Source organism: Carcharhinus amblyrhynchos, chromosome 20 (assembly GCF_965287045.1).
Source record: "Carcharhinus amblyrhynchos chromosome 20, sCarAmb.v2.hapA, whole genome shotgun sequence".
NCBI lineage: Eukaryota > Metazoa > Chordata > Chondrichthyes > Carcharhiniformes > Carcharhinidae > Carcharhinus > Carcharhinus amblyrhynchos.
The window spans coordinates 22712949-22729508 of NC_137343.1; the positions used below are offsets into that span (position 1 = coordinate 22712949).

Sequence of the window (16560 nt, forward strand, 5' to 3'; positions counted from 1 at the left end):
GAATTTAGAATGGACAATGTACCTAATCAGCACGTCTTTCAGATACATATACAAAAAGGCCAGTTAAGTCAATTTACTTCATCATTGCTCTTTAATTAGACAATAACCTGAAAAGAGTTGTTGTTTTTAAATCTGTGAAAATGACAAGACAACTGACATTTTGTTGTTATTTAATAAATTATTAACCTTACTCATGATTAATCAGAGTGAAGGCACCTCTTTCAGTTGTGTGTACTCTACAGGTTATACTGCTGCCAGTGGACTAGACTAGACTTACAGGTCTTCTCACCTTATGATTCTTGTGTCGAGTTCACAGCACTACTGTTAGTGTTACCCTCAACAGTGTGACAACATTCCAACTCAAAATTGTAATATTTTGTACACTTACCTCAACAAAGGCAATTATTTGTCCTTAAATTACTGATCACACTTTTTAAACGCGTTACTGTATTTGATATGTATTGCCAGTATCTGTCTCTTTTCTCTTCTCGCTCCTCTCAATAGCAGGAAACTATTTGTTCTATGATGAATTGATCCCCAGGTGGTTATTTGATATTTTGCCTAATATTCTTACAGAAAAAAATTGCTCCTGACAAAAGCAAGAACAACTGCGCACAAACATTGAAATAAATGACAGATCTTAAGCAAATATGATGTTCCTATAACAAAGTTGCCATTTTATTCAAAGAAAGTGCAATCATTTATTGTGTTGTCATTATACATATATTCTAATCATGTCAATTTGCATTATTATTGATACATACTTCAGAGGCACATTGTATCTGTTAAGCTCTTTATTTTATATATTGCACATTGTGATAATTGACAGTATTAGTTCAGGTGCACATTTGAAATTGAGGATGTGGCTTTTTAACCTTCAATTCGCGATTGATGTGTAATTTGATTAATATAAGTCAGCAAATACTCTTTATCTTTAGGTGATATACCTCATATGGGTAGTCATTTTAAATGCACTTATTACTGAGGCAGGTTAATGATTCGCACTCTTCAAGTGTAAGCATTCCGCATACATCACATTCTGCTATATAAGTTACCATAATGCCTCTTTTGTGAACACCTATTGCTTACCAACCCCTTGTATCAATACAAGGTATAATATTTATCGTGGCAGTTTTTTCCTTCTACATTAATCACTTTGTTCCTTGAGCCAGTATTTCTTTGGTGATTATTTTTCTTTCCACAAAATTATTCTTTCTGCCTTTTATTCCTCTGCTTTTTTAGTTTTTTCCGTGGTCTTTGCCTCCTCTTTAGTACTGGAAGACTTCTCTGATTTCCCTTCTTTGTCATCCTTCACTTGCGTTTCTTCTTTAACTTCAGATGCCGTTGTCTTTGTAGGCTCCTTTCCCTTTTGTTCTTTCGTTGATTCTGGGTCAGGTTTCGTTACTTCTGATTTTTTCACTGTCTCGGTTACCTCATCCTTTGTTGCTTTTTTACTTTCTTTGTCTGTTGCTTTGTCTTTAATATCTGTTTTTTCAGATCCCTTCACTTCCGTTGGTGTGGTTGGTTCAACTTTTGTACTTTTCTTTGATTCTTCTTTTGGTGGTTCTGTTTTTTGGGTCTTCACTTGAGGTGTAGGCTCTGGTGTAGAAGGGCTTTTCTTTTCTTTCACTTCATCTTTGGAATCTGGTTTTTCTTCTTTCTTCTCTACTGGTTTGGGCTCTGGTTTCTTCTCTTCTGCTTTGGGCTCTGGTTTAGTTTCTTTTTTCTCTTCTGCTTTGGGCTCTGGTTTAGTTTCTTTTTTCTCTTCTGCTTTGGGCTCTGGTTTAGTTTCTTTTTTCTCTTCTGCTTTGGGCTCTGGTTTAGTTTCTTTTTTCTCTTCTGCTTTGGGCTCAGGTTTTTCTTCTTTCTTCTCTTCTGCTTTGGGCTCTGGTTTAGTTTCTTTTTTCTCTTCTGCTTTGGGCTCAGGTTTTTCTTCTTTCTTCTCTTCTGCTTTGGGCTCTGGTTTAGTTTCTTTTTTCTCTTCTACTTTGGGCTCAGGTTTTTCTTCTTTCTTCTCTTCTGCTTTGGGCTCCGGTTTAGTTTCTTTTTTCTCTTCTGCTTTGGGCTCCGGTTTAGTTTCTTTCTTCTCTTCTACTTTGGGCTCAGGTTTTGTTTCTTTCTTCTCTTCTACTTTGGGCTCAGGTTTTTCTTCTTTCTTCTCTTCTACTTTGGGCTCAGGTTTTGTTTCTTTCTTCTCTTCTGCTTTGGGCTCAGGTTTTGTTTCTTTCTTCTCTTCTGCTTTGGGCTCTGGTTTCTTCTCTTCTGCTTTGGGCTCAGGTTTGGCATCTTTTTTCTCTTCAGTTTTGGGCTCAGGTTTTTCTTCTTTCTTCTCTTCTGCTTTGGGTTCTGGTTTGGCATCTTTCTTCTCTTCTGCTTTGGGTTCTGGTTTGGCATCTTTCTTCTCTTCCTCCTTGGGTTTGGCTTTTGATTCCTTTTCATCTTCATCCGGTTTAGAGGGTTCCTCTGGCTCCTCCTTCTTTTCTACTTTTTCTGTTTCTTTAGCCTCGGGCTCCTTTTCTGCTTTTTCTTTCTCCTCTGTCTCCTTATCTTTGGCTTTAAGTTCAGTTGGTTTTGCTTCTTCAACCTTGCTGACTGGTTCATCTTGGTCTTTGATGGGTTCTTTTTCTGGCTTTTCTTTTGGTTGTTCCTTTTCCCCCTTTTTCACATCCTCTTCCTCTGTTACTTTTTCTTCAACTTTCTCATCTACAGGTGACTTTGCTTCCTCTTCTTCCTCAGTCTTTTCCACTTTTGTCTCTTCCTCTTTCACGGCTTCTTCATCAGGTTTGGCCTCTTGGTCACCTTCCTCTGCTTTTTCAGCCTCTTCCTCTGCTGCTTCTTCAGTGTCTGCCTTTTCACCTTCCTTTTCAACTTCCTCCTCCTCTTCCTTTCCTTCTTCTGCCTCTTCACTTTCTTCTGCTGCAGTTGCCTTTTCATCCACTTGTTCTTCTGCACTGTCTTTTTCTTTGTCAGCTGGTTTGGCTTTTTCTTCAGTCTTGGTTTTAATATGGTTTGGTACTGAAGGAACTTTAGGGTAGCCTTCTATGTAAGCATAGGGAGATGTCCCAATAAATCTTGACTCTTCACCCTCCAGAAGTTTCCTTTCCAAAATAAAAGGAATAATAAAATATTATTAACAACAATATTAATAGTTATCTGAAAACGTACTCTTATGTCATTTCAACAAAAATATTAGCGTTAGAGGAAAGACTAGGAAGAGCTGAAATAACTATTGTAAAATGTTAGAAATATGGGGTAGATGGCAAGCATCTGGAACAGAAATAGAACTGGAATTAGGAAGTTCGCCCCATCTTCCTAACTTGACTCTTTTCCCCGCATTTCAAGCTTTTTTTTAAATTTAATTCCATACCATCTGCTGTCTAAATTCCAATTAAATGGTTTCCTTCCCTTCTTTTACGATGCGTCCTGATTAACTTTCCAAGAACTCAAAGCGACCAACCTTTTAACAACATCGATTCTTCATGTCTGTTTTCGCAACAAAGTACCATCATAATCGTTACAAGTTTTAAGAGATGACTAGTGTCAACTAATGTCTCTTCCTCTGATATTTAGACCGTAAAGCTCTCAAGCTCGCTCACTCAACGCAACGCCACTTCGCACTTGATATCCACGCCATTACCTGTAAGCCGCAATTTCGATATCCAAAGCCATTTTGACATTGAGTAAATCTTGGTATTCCCTGAGTTGCGAAGCCATTTCCCATTTGATGTTTCTCAGATCGTTTTCCAGTTGCTGAGCCGCTTCCTGTAACATTAAACACATTGCAGAAGTAAGTGGTTATGCACATCCAAAAACCGTGTCAAATCCAGGGTCAGATCTTGGGGATGTATTAAGGTGGGAATTTCAAAGAAAAAACTTGGACTCCTCCGTCAGATATGAGAGTTAATAAGACTTAACTTGCAACCCTGATATAAATCAGTGTAGACCCTTCCCAAACCAAAAGAGAAAATGCTGGAAAAATCTCAGCAAGTCTGGCAGCATCTGGAAGGAGAGGAAAGAGCTGACGTTTCGAGTCCAGATGACCCTTTGTCAAAGCTTTTCCAGCATTTTCTCGTTGGCTTTCAGATTCCAGCATCCGCAGTAATTTGCTTTATCTAGACCTTCTCAATGTTAGTTTTGAAAGTTAAACGAATTAGACTTTTGTTTTAAACTATATATATATAAACCTTAATTTCCCTGAACTTTTTATTTTCTTTATTGGGAAAGTATTTGGGGGTGTGGGGTCACCGAGATGGATTTATCCCCAGTACCTGGTAGCTGGAAAGGTCTGCGTTGTGCCTGTCCTCTATCTCATACATCTGTCTCTCCAGTGAATCTCTGGTGCCTTTCAGCGTCTCCAGCTCAGTGTTCTTGCTCTGCAGATGCCTGCGATACTCCAGGATCTCATCCTGGGCGGCGTGGATGGCGTCCGTGTTGACCTTGGCGGCTTGGTTCAGCTTCTCGAACTTGACTTTGAACACCTCTTCGGTCTGGCTGGTGGTCTTGATGGCGTGGCCCTCCATCTGAGCCCGGATCTCCCGCAGGGCGGCCGTGATGTCCGACTTGAGGGAGTCCCGCACCTCCAGGGTGATGTGCGAGCCCTGGATCTGGTTCAGCAGCTCCCGAACTTCGTCGTCGTGGCCGTTCTTCATGGAGGTCGCCTCGTCGCTGAGGAACTGCAGCTTCTTCTCCAGCTCCAGCTTCATCAAGCCGGCGTCCTCGGTGTACTTGCCCAGGGATCGGGCACTGCCCTCAATCTCCTCCCTCAGCCGGTTCTCGTCCTGGTACCTCTGCTTGATGTGCTGGATGTCCTCCTCCAGATGTTCCTGCTCCAGCTGCAGCTGAGCCTTGTCGTTGCTGATCTGCACCACCACGTTGCGGAGATCTTTGATCTCCCTCTCGTACAGCTCCCCAATTGCTGACCTGCCCGCCTGCTGCTGCCTCAGGGAGGCAGCCTCCGCCTCCAGGTTCTTGTTCTGGAGCTCCAAGCTCCTGACTTTGTCGATGTAGGTGGCGAAGCGGTCGTTCAGGGTCTGCAGCAGCTCCTTCTCGTTGCGGGACCTCAGCTCGCCGTTCAGCAGCCCCGAGTCCATGCTCTCGGAAGACAGGGTGACCTGAGAACCGAGGCCCGGGGCCAGCCGCTTGTAGGAGGTGGAGGAGGCGGTGGAAGGCACCGTGTTGCTGGGGCTGCGGGACCATGCCTGCGAGTGGAAGCCGCTGCTGGTCAGGGAGACCGCGGAGCGGGACACCGAGCGGGGCGACTCCCCCAAAACCCTGCGGTAAGTACTGCTGCCGCCCAGCATTGTTTCCAGCCCGTAACTCATGGTGCGGATGCGAAGGGGGGAAGAGTTGCACTGCAGTGGCGAGGGGAGGAGGCTGCGCCTTTTATAGCCCGCAGAATGTGCGAACTTGGCAGCAACCTTATTCCAGCGACGTCTCACTCACCAATCTGCTGAAGATGTCTCTTTCCAAGCCCCCTCCCCTCCCACCAGACCTCCTGTATGTGCAAATTATAACTATTTTAACCAGATCAGCTTGCAGATACTACCAAAATGCAGATAAAGGCACTTAAATAAGCCAGCGCATCTTGAGTTTAAAAAACCCCCTTTGCACATAATTCCTTACTGCACATAATTAAAGGGCGAGATCCAGCTGGAAATTCATGATTTTCTTCCTTTTTTATATTCCACATAAATATGCTAATATGGAAAGGGGTGGCAAGTCGAAATGGGGGAAATTTCTGCGGGTTTCAAGATTCCTTTCCTGATATTTTGCGTTTGCATCCCCCCCCCCCGCGATTGTTTGATTATGATCCGCATCGTCATCAATTATTCACGGTTTTTCAAAAAGAAACTTATTGCTGCCCAAAGTCTAATAAGTTTAAGCCATTGTAAGGCTTTTTTGTATATTGTATTTAAATGTACATACGTTCATTAGCGTGTGTAAAAAGTTTATGTTACTCAGCTGAAAGAGCGCAGATTTTTTTTGCTGATATTGTGCAAACCTGCGATGGGGAGGGCTGGGGTGATACTTTGTACTTTGGTTATTTTCCTGCTAAACATACACAAAATAAGGCTTTACACCCGGACACACACACACACTAAAGTTTTGGTATATATGCTTGCAAACGGGACGTGTTTTCAGCACCATACTTCGCAGACAGCGCCTTCCGCAGTGTCGTCTTTTTAGGTGTGGCCTTTATTACAAAATTAGAGCAATTGCAGAGCTGTGTAAAGCACTGAGATTGAATACTTCAAGCCTTGTTAAAACAAAAATTCAACGTACGTGCCAATGTCTTCCTTTTGTAAATTGCAAATAGATTAAAAGCGGGCAGGATCTCGTAACAGAGCAGGCACCATAATTGTACAGTGAGTCATCTCTATGTACTGGGAGGTCCTGCCAACCCTTAAACGGTTAATCCCATGTTTGAAGCGAGCTCTGAGTGTTAAACCTTCGTGTCTGATGTACGTCTAGTTTAGGAGTGCAGTGCGATTAATTTTAAGGCACTGTACAGTTACCAGTAAACACGATTGAATAAACTAATAGATTTATTTAACCTCATTATCTCACTGGAGGATCATAAGTCAATTTTTCAATCCACTCAGAAACAAACTAAGCTTTGACTATTATGTGCTGGTGAGGCGTTTCCTTTAATTGTGTATAAAGAATCCATATTGTTCGATTTACGTGTCAGTAATCTGCATTAATAGAACGTATTTGAGGGAGAAAGCATCTCGAGACGCTTCGAAGTCAGATAAGGACAACATGGACGCAGATCCAAAGAAGCAGAGAGTAGGCAAACAACATTAAAGTTATTTTTCATGTGTGAATTTTCAAATTGGTTAATGACAGGCTATTCGCTCTGGGGGTGGCATCATGGTACTGTCTGTGCGTTCAACAGAACAGGTCACTGAATAAGCTAAATAGTTAGTTCCCCGCCCCCTTCCTCCCCTCCATCCTCTCCACACAAGAGTGATATAACCATTAGTAGCAACCTTACTACTTCTTTACAATAGAGGTTTAAAGAGATTTGCTAAAATAAACCTACAAAAAAATCATTGTCCTCCAATTGACCTCAGGTGGCACAGTGGTTAGCACTGCTGCCTCACTGCGCCAGGGACCCCGGGTTCAATTCCCAGCTTAGGTCACTGTCTGCAGAGTCCACATGTTCTCCCCATGTCTGTGTGGGTTTCTTCCCACAGTCCACAAGACACGTTGGTTAGATGCATTGGCTATGCTAAACCCTCCCTCAGTGTATCCAAACAGGGACTGGAGTGTGGCGACTAGAGGATTTTCACAGTAACTTCATTGCAATGTTAATGATGTCCTACTTGTGACACAAATTAATAAACTTTAAAACTTAAAAAAATGATGAGGCCTTGCCACACAAACTTGAGGATATTGTATTTTATCTTACATTGAACTGTGGAACATTACAGAGAAGAATATTGCCATTTGGCTCATTGTAAACGTGTCAGTCCTTTGCTAGAACAATTTAGAAAGTAATAAAAACAGAAAATGCTGCATAAACTCAAAAGACCCGGCAGCATCACTGGAGAGAGAAACAGAGTTAACATTTCAATTTCATATGATTTTTCTTCAAAGCTCTGAAAAAGAATCATATAGACTAGAAATATTAACTGTGTTTCTCTCCACTGATGCTGCCGGGCCTTCTGAGTTTATCCAGCATTTTCTGTTTTTACTTCAGATTTCCCACATCCACAGTATTTTGCTGTTATTTGAATCTAGCAAGTAATCCCGCTGTCCTGCTTTCTCGCCACAACTTCATGTATCCCTCCACTTAAAATTATCATCAACTTTCACTATGAGATACAATGGTCTTTACCTCAATAATTCTACATGGTAAAGTCAATGTTGTAACAACTTGAGTGTAAAGAATTTTCTGCTAACCACTTTCCCTATTCTTTTAGTGACAATTTTAAATTGATGACTCCTCATCCTCGTCTCCTGATCTGAAGAAGAGTCTTTCCCTACCACCCTATGAAAAATGTTTAGAATTTTCAAAACCGCTATTAAATTGTACTTCATCTGCTTCAAAAAAATAGCTCCAGTATTTGTCTCATCATAATTTTTGTTTCCCAACCTTGTTATGACTCTGGTGAAACTATGCTGGTTTAATGTCCTTTCTATGATGGAGCACCTAAAACTGCATACAATACTCTAATCGTGCACACATTTATTATCTCTGCCTCTTTGGTTTTGTACCCTATGCCTCCATTTCTAAAATTAACATGCACCACCCATTAACTCTAAACACTTACATTCATGTCTGTGACATAATCGGTTTGAACACAAAACAGAGTGAGATACGGGTCTCAATTCTTATCCATTCCACTCCTAAAAGATTTCAAAATCATTCTCCAGTTGGTATCCATAATTCACTTTACACTAATTGCCCTTAATTTGTTTTCTGTCTGTCTTCCTGTATCTAACTTATGCCACACTATATTTACACGATTTGTTCCTTTACATTTTCTGTTAACTATCTCATCACGGTTTATGCCGCCAACTGCATAGTTAGTTGGAATATAGGAGGTTCTGAAGCTTGAAGGGACAAATCCAAGCACAACAGCACCCCCTCTGACATCAGGGTGTGTGATGAGTACATAAGCAGTTTTGTTTTTATTACAATTGTGAGTTTTATAGGATTATTGCATTTTAGAATTGTGCCTTTTGGTTTATAAGCTTACTATATTTTGGAATGGTAGCTTTAAATGTAGGAAAGTGAAAAGGAAGTTGGAAGCAAAGATAATGGATTAGAATTTCTACTTAGATAGAAAGTCAGTATGTTTCCTGTTGCTATGGAGAAGAAGGCAAAGGAAGCTATTTTGAGATCTGGTTACGGGTTTTCATATCTGTTCAGCCATATCACAGACTGGCAGATGTTGCTGTTTGGTCAGTAGAGTATAACATCAATAAAAAAAACTGCATGGCCTGCACCTTAATCCGAGAAAATGCTGACAATTCATTCACCGTGCAAAATATGGGTGGGAGCTCATGCTCAGATTGAAGACCAAATTCATGAGGAATTAAGACTTGCCTACCTTGGAGCTAGGAAAAAAAACCTACAGTGTAACCCTCATGGTGAGAGGTAGTTCTGGGAGTAGAGGTAAACTGTCTGGAAAGTAAAAAGAAAGCAACCTGGAAACTGGAAGCATCTGTGAACTATCTTTTGAAAAGAACTGCAATTCCATGGAAAATGTAATGTGTGATAAATAAAAAGGAACCATTTATTTCTATAGTTCAAAGTATAAGTTGCCTAATAAGTAAATAGTGTTACGTCAATTATGTTTTTAGTTATTTGATAAAAATGTGAAATATTAATATACTATTCATTCAGCTGTCAACTGGAATTTCTCTTTAAGAGTTACCAGACTTTAAGGAGATCATAACAAGACATAGGAATTGTTGACATAAAATATGAAATAGGATGGCGAGCATAAGGATTTGTAAACAGTAAACTAGAGATAGTGGAGGTCCAAATAGACTTGAGGTGCATTGATCATTAAAATGTCATGGACAGGTACCAAAAATGTATCAAAAACGTAATGGAATGGTGTGCTAGAACACAAAAGGAAAACTGATATTTAAATCCTAAATGTTAACTGAGGATAAATGTCACAAACTAGGGGTTGATTGCCTGGAATTTGGAAGATGAGGGGAGGTTTGATTGAAGTTCACAAAACAAAATAGCAATTGATAGAATAGATATAAACTATTTCTTGCCATTTTGTTGCTTGCCATTTTAACACATGATCCTGCTCCCATGCCCATATGTTTGTCCTTGGCCTGCTGCAATGTTCCAGTGAAGCTCAACACAAACTGGAGGAACAGCATTTCATCTTATGGATAGGCACTTTACAGCCTTCCAGTCTCAACATTAAATTCAACAACTTCAGATGATTAGCTCCATCCCACCTTGACCCCTTTGCTTTGATTTTATTTAATTTTTTTACTGTTCTCTACCTTTTATTTCTTCATTGTCTTTCTTCATTTTTCTTCCCCAACTCTTTCCTCCTACTTTATCTTCCTTTCCTTACCTTTTCACCCACTTTGCTTCCTCCTTCCTCCCTTTTTCTACATTTTACCTCTCACTCACCCATTCCTCCAGCACCCCCCCCCCCAGCCCCCCAGCCCCGCAAGCATCTTCATCTGTCACAGTTTCTCTTCTGATTTCAGCTTCTCTGTTGATTGGCTATTCACACCCTTTATTATCTCTATGGACTGCTATTAGGAGCCTTTTCCCTTGGTTTCTTTGGCTATGACCCATCTTTCATTCCCTCACCCTGCAATATAAATACCTCCCACTTTCTATCTATGCCTTTTAGCTTTGACAAAGGGTCATCTGGATTCGAAAGGTCAGCTCTTTTTTCTCCTTACAGATGCTTCCAGACTTGCTGAGATTTTCCAGCATTTTCTCTCTTTGTGTTATAATCTATTTCTGCTGGTTAAGATTATCTATGTCTAGGGACATTGCCTGAAAAGTAAAACTAGGCCTTACAGAAATGAAATTAAGAAAGATTTCTACACACAAATGGAGGTAAAAGATGGCACTCTGTCCTGCACGCGACAGTTGGTTTTAGATTTGAGATTGACGGACTTCTGTTATTGAAAGGTTCTTGTTATCGACAGGGTTTAATATGGTGCAAACGGTAGTGTATGGAATTTGCTCATTGATTAGCAATGATCTTATATTTGACGGAACTGGCTCCAGGGGCAAAATGGTCTACTTCTGCTTCTGTGTACTAGGAAGTGCGTATAGATGCAGCAGTTAAATTTTCTTTAATATTCTGTGTCTGCACGAGTTTACAGAACAATAATAATAGTGTACAGTCTCTACAGAAAGCATCTATATCATGAGGGGTAAGCAGGGTAAACACGTGGGGTAATGGGCATAGGGCCTGAGTGGGATTGTTATCGGCAGGCTCGAAGGGCCGAATGGCCTCCTTCTGTATCGTAAGGATTCCATGATTAGGAGCCTTTCCCTTGGTTTATGTGGCTATGACGTATCTTTCATTCTCTCACCCCGCAGTATAAATATCTCCCACGTTCTATCTATACCTTTTTAAATTGTTTTGCCCAGTGTCTTTTGGTAAACTTGTTTTCGATTAAAAGCCCACGTATTAATCAATAGCTTGATGTAATCCACGAGTTGCGTTAACCATGTTCCATTTTTTCTACACTTTGTAATTTGTTCTGTGCGCCTTAATGCATTTGGAAATAAACTTGGCTCTTTTACCCATCCAATGAAGTCCGCCCGGGTTTATTAAACAAAAACAGAAACTACTGGAAAAACTCAGCATTTTCTGTTTTGGTTTCAGATTTCCAGCAGCCGTAGTATTTTGCTTTAATTTTAGTGGATTGATTAAATATATGAATTAGTTGATGTCTGAGAAAATATTCGACAGAAAAGGGATTGCACCGAATAACCAAATCTTCATTGATTGTCAGTTAGGTACCCTGGGTTCTGAATTTCAGCCCACCTCAGTAAAATAAAACAATAAGTAGCTCAAAGAAACTCCGAGCTCTAAAATTTCATTTCAACCGTAAAATAGATCCAAAACTCGTTGGTTGCGGCGTTCCCTGTAATATCCAACTCATCTTGGCAGAACTTGGCAGAGCGTGAATAAATGTAGGGACTATATCAAGAAAACAAAAGGCCTTCCTCTAATTCATTTCACAGTTGCGTTATTTTAGGTGTTGTGTTCAAAGATACGTACTAACATGTGATGTTGCCCTCTCTGAAACAATGTTAATAAATCATCCTGTTTTACGCACCGGCATTATTTAATCTAACGGGAAGATGTTGTTTCACCCTATCTAAACAGGTAGGATATTGTTATGCTTAAAAAGCTCATTAAGAGATTCGACCTTCTTTTAATGTAACATTCTTGCCTATTTAAATTTCCAACCATTCAAACACACACAAAATCTTCCTGGTCTTCAGACTGAAGTATCAGATTCTCTTTTATTCATTTCAAGGTTAATGGAATTTTAAATTAAGTTAAGCGCGGATGATGTCAAGTGCTTAGATGAGACATTTAATTCTGATCCCCATTCTTCATTTCAAAATGGCAAAACCCTACAAAGCAAGCAACTTCTTGTGAAAGCCAAACATTTTAAATATCACTGTATACTTTTCACTGTATACTAACACATGACAATAATAAATCAAGTCAAATCAAATGAAACAATTAAAATTACGTACAACAAAATGGATTGGTTTTCCTTTCCGATGACAGAAATAGCTCATTTAATTATTAATGTGGCAAAATATCGATGCAATTGTTTGTACTTTGCAAAATATTTGGACATGTAATAATTCTGCATTAGTTTAACACTCTTAAAAATAGAAATATTCTCATGTATAATAAATCCTTAGTTTAGAAGTATCTAAATTGGTGTTTTAGTGTCTTCAAAGTGTGAACCTTGGCCAGTGGACAGAAAAAAATGGATACTGCTGGCAAGTTGCAGTGTCTTGGATCGGAGTGCAGTTGGTGCATTGCATTGGCTCAGCGCACCTTCCCAGAGAGCGGAGCCGAACGCAGCCTTCGGCAATTTCCGTCGCCGCGCCCGAAGCCGCTTTCTGTCCTGCCCGCCGCCCCTCGCCCCCACCCCCCGAAGGTGACGTCTTCAGCGTTCGCCGTCCGGTCGAAAGTGATGACGAGAAACACACAAAACAAAAACGTCCTCCGGGGCCGGCATTTTTAACCAATAAACCGCCAAATGGTCGAGCCGAAGAGAAGTGGGGGAGGGAAGAATTTGAAGAGGGGATATGACAGCGTTCATTGTGAGTACTGTGTACCTGCCGCTGGCTGACAGTGAAGCAGAGGCCGGCGCTTTGACTGGGGCTCTCCTAAAATGGCGGTTACCCCCTTCCACTGGCTCTGTTATACTCACAGAAACATCCATGCAAATATATATGTATTGTTGTTAAATGGTAAATGCTTTACTTTCCAAGAGCTGCGTGCAAGAGACCGTGTTTTCCAAGTCAGCCTGATCACCTGTTGTTGGGAGCTGGTACCTACCCCAGTAGGGTTAAACGATCTAAAGAGCAGTGCCATGTTTCACATGATCGTTTGATGCCAAGTAATTAACCAGACGGATAGAGAAATTAGTTTTTGATCGACCTCAATAGAAAGATAGTTTTGTTTTAAACTATTGCATATAACACAACGGGGAGGCGATAAAGAGTTCTTCCGCCCTGTTGTGCATTTTGATCACATGAATCCAAAAGGAAAAGTTTCTCTTTTATTCAGTTAACAAAAGAAACATTATTGAAGGGAATTTTACTAGTTGTGTATATTGCAAATTGTTTCTGAAGTATATTTTGAGACATAGGTGTGACTATTTAGACTCCAGTGCAAATTCCCCGATCTTTTCTGTATTTTTAACTCGCGATAATAACACCAGTGACTTTCACCTCTAATCAATCTATGTTTTTGTGCCATGTTACACCTATCAGTCATTCATAAAACGGTTAGCTAAGAATATAAACAGTTACCTTAAAGCTGAGTATAACACCCCATGGCTGTACCAATTTTAGATTAATTTGTGACCATCTTCCAATCAATCATAACTTTATACTGTTAAATATGCTTAAGAATTTTTTAAAAAGTTGAATTCGTAGGTTTAATTTACAATATCCTTGAAACTGAACATTTTAAAACTTGGACTAAAGAAATGAAAATAAAATTTCCATAAAATTAAGCAATTTGAATTTAGAAATCTAGCAGGAGTAGAATATATATATGTCAATAAATAGTCCCTTACCCATTTTGCTAAATTAATGCAAAGATCTTCAAAGGACAGTGTAGGACTCATTTTACTATGATTACTTCAGTTTCCAAGTTTGTATTTCAATATGCTGCATATTGATTAATGTAAGAAGAAATACATTAAAATAAATTTGTTTGTAATCATTTAAATATATCTCAGTTACAGTTAGTAATTGTTCTGTCACAATGATTTCCATTATCCACAGTAACAAAAATAACTGACAGAGCTCTGAAATCCAATGTCTGTATCAATCCAAATGCATAAGATACAAGTTGGGAATCTTATTTTGATACCAACACTTGAGCTAGTTTTAAATGTTTGGAGAATGTATTGAAATTGATCGCTTTTTGGTTTAGATTTAGTGTTAATGTTTTAGGATTAGTGGATTTAGGGTTGGTGATTGTTAGAATTCATGGTTGGGAATAGAAATTAGTGATTAGGACTAAGGTTAGAAATTGTTGTTGACATGACATAAGTATTATAAGGCATCCCTTCCATTTAGGTACATGAACTGTGAAAGTTCCATTTTGGTTACACAGTTTTTGTGCGGTAGAATAAGGAATTTGTGTTTTTTAGTGTTCAAGATTTCATTGAAATCAAAGTGCAGCAGAAATCACTGAGTCATGCCACTGTAGTCGGGAGAGAATAAAATTCTTCCTGCTTTGTTAAGCATGTGCACTGAACTCTGACCTTGGATTCTGGAGCTGGGCAGTTCTGAAATGGTTCTGGGGCTGGCAGTTTTAATTTGAACCTTCCATAATCTCTGCAGAAATACAAACTGTCTACTTCAAGATGTGACTATCTTTCTTATGACTTCTCATTCACCTTGCACGGTAGCATAGTGGTTAGCACTGCTGCCTCACAGCACCAGGAACCCGGGTTCGATTCCTAACTTGGGTCACTGTCTGCACATTCTCCCCATATCTGTGTGGGTTTCCTCCCACAGTCCGAAAGGCATGCTGATTAAGTGCATTAGCCATGCTAACTTCTCCCTCAGTGTACCCAAAAAGGTGCTGGCGTGTGGCGACAAGGAGATTTTCACACTAACTTGATGGCAGTGTTAATGTAAGCCTACTTGGGACAATAAATAATAAATAAAATAAAAACCCATCTTTTCTTAAATGTGCCCTTTTTCTTTCCTTCCCCCACTCTTTCCAGACTGTTCGCATCTTGGCTGTTATCCATAGCCTGATCTGTTGCAGATGCTGTTGCAGTTGTTTTTAAAAAAAACTGGGAAATCCAATTGAATGCTGTCCAAATCTCCTCCAAGTTGTGACTGGCAGATTTTATCTGAAGCACTGGGCTGTGCTGTGCAGTGCAGCATTAATTGTATTATTGGACTCTGTCATATGATTTTGTATTTGTTGGTAACTGAGAATGTTAAAAGGCATAGAAAGTTAGAAGAAACGTATGATAGGTGAAAAATTATATAAGACAAATATTTGCTTTATGAAAAATATAGAATCAAGAAAAGCGAGAAAACTACGAATGATACTTGGATAACTGTGGTTCTCCAGAACTGGTGTTTAAATAAACCAACTTGTAGCATTCTTATTTTTGGCATCTGACATCTACTGATAATTTCAGGCGTATGTAGAAAATAGGAGCAGGAGGACGCCATTCATCCCTTCAAGCCTTCTCCATTGTTCATGGCTGATTTATTAAACTCAATATTCTGATCCCCACCATACCTCCCCCCCAGTGTATTATTTGACCCCCTTTGCTTCAAGTACTATTTCTAAGTCCTTCCTGAAAACAGCCAATGTTTTGGCCTCAACTGCTTTTTGTGGTAATGAATTCCACAGGCTGACCACTCTTTGGGTGAAGAAATTTCTCCTTGTCTCTGTCCTAAACAGTCTGCCCTGTATCCTCAGACTACGACCCCTGGTTCTGGACACATCAACTTCAGGAACATCCTTCTTGCATTTACCCTGTCTAGTCTTGTACGTTTGTGTTGTAGCCATATGTTCCTTTTAAACTACTATGCAAGTGTTCAAGATTGAGAACTTTTTAGTTCCTAAATGAATAAACTGTAACTACCCAACAGATCCAATATGTACATTACAATGCCCAGCTCAACCTCACTTTAGTCTCCTTCTCTTTGGACCCCTTTACTGCTTTTGATTTCTCACGCTAATTTTCCAATATTCTGAATTAGATGAGCAGAAATTTTCTCCAATTAGACATCAGAAAAACCAAAGTCATTGCCTTTGGTCCCTGCTCAAACTCTGTTCCCTAGCCACTGTTCATGTGTGTCTGGACACTGTTTGAGACTGTTGACAACCTCTGTGTCCTGTTTGACCTTGAGTTGAGTTTCAAGTATCATGTTCTCTCTATCACCAATATCTCTTAGTTCTACCTTCCAACATTGTCCATCTGCACTCCTTTCTCAGTCTGTTCATATTTGCAATTTCTCAGATACTGAAACAGTACATACCCAAATGTAGCAAGACCTGAACAGCATTCAGGCTTGAACTGATAAATGATAAGTGACATTTGCCAGGTAATAATTTCCAGCAAGGGAAATTCTCTAAGCATCCCCCCCATGAATATTACCTTCACTGAACCCTCCACCATCACTGTCCTGTGGGTTTCCATTGACCAAAAGCTGAACTGAACCAACCACATAAAAACTGTGTTAACAAGAACACATCAGAGGCTGGGAATTCTGTAGTATGTAACTCGCTTCCTAACTCCTTCAAGATCTGTTCACAAGGTAGGTGGAATGTGATGGAATGCTCTCCACTTGCTTGGAAGAGTACA

General features: G+C 40.0%; 2 protein-coding genes across 2 annotated transcripts in view; one reads left to right on the forward strand and one right to left on the reverse strand.

The window, feature by feature from the left end:
- Window positions 1–664: 664 nt before the first annotated feature.
- On the reverse strand, window positions 665–5340 carry LOC145355819 (uncharacterized). The gene is made up of 3 exons (XM_080208215.1): window positions 4269–5340; window positions 3638–3762; window positions 665–3098 (listed from the first exon to the last, which is right to left on the reverse strand). Exons 1-3 carry the CDS (start codon window positions 5319–5321, stop codon window positions 1223–1225), a joined length of 3054 nt encoding a protein of 1017 aa, XP_080064341.1. The 5' UTR covers window positions 5322–5340; the 3' UTR covers window positions 665–1222.
- A 7310-nt stretch (window positions 5341–12650) lies between these two features.
- The window catches only part of LOC145355820 (uncharacterized), a 60960-nt gene continuing 57050 nt past the window's right edge, over window positions 12651–16560 (forward strand). Inside the window, exon 1 of the mRNA XM_080208216.1 lies at window positions 12651–12808. Coding sequence (XP_080064342.1) covers window positions 12794–12808 — 15 coding nt within the window. The 5' untranslated portion in view covers window positions 12651–12793. The remainder of the gene's footprint in view (window positions 12809–16560) is intronic.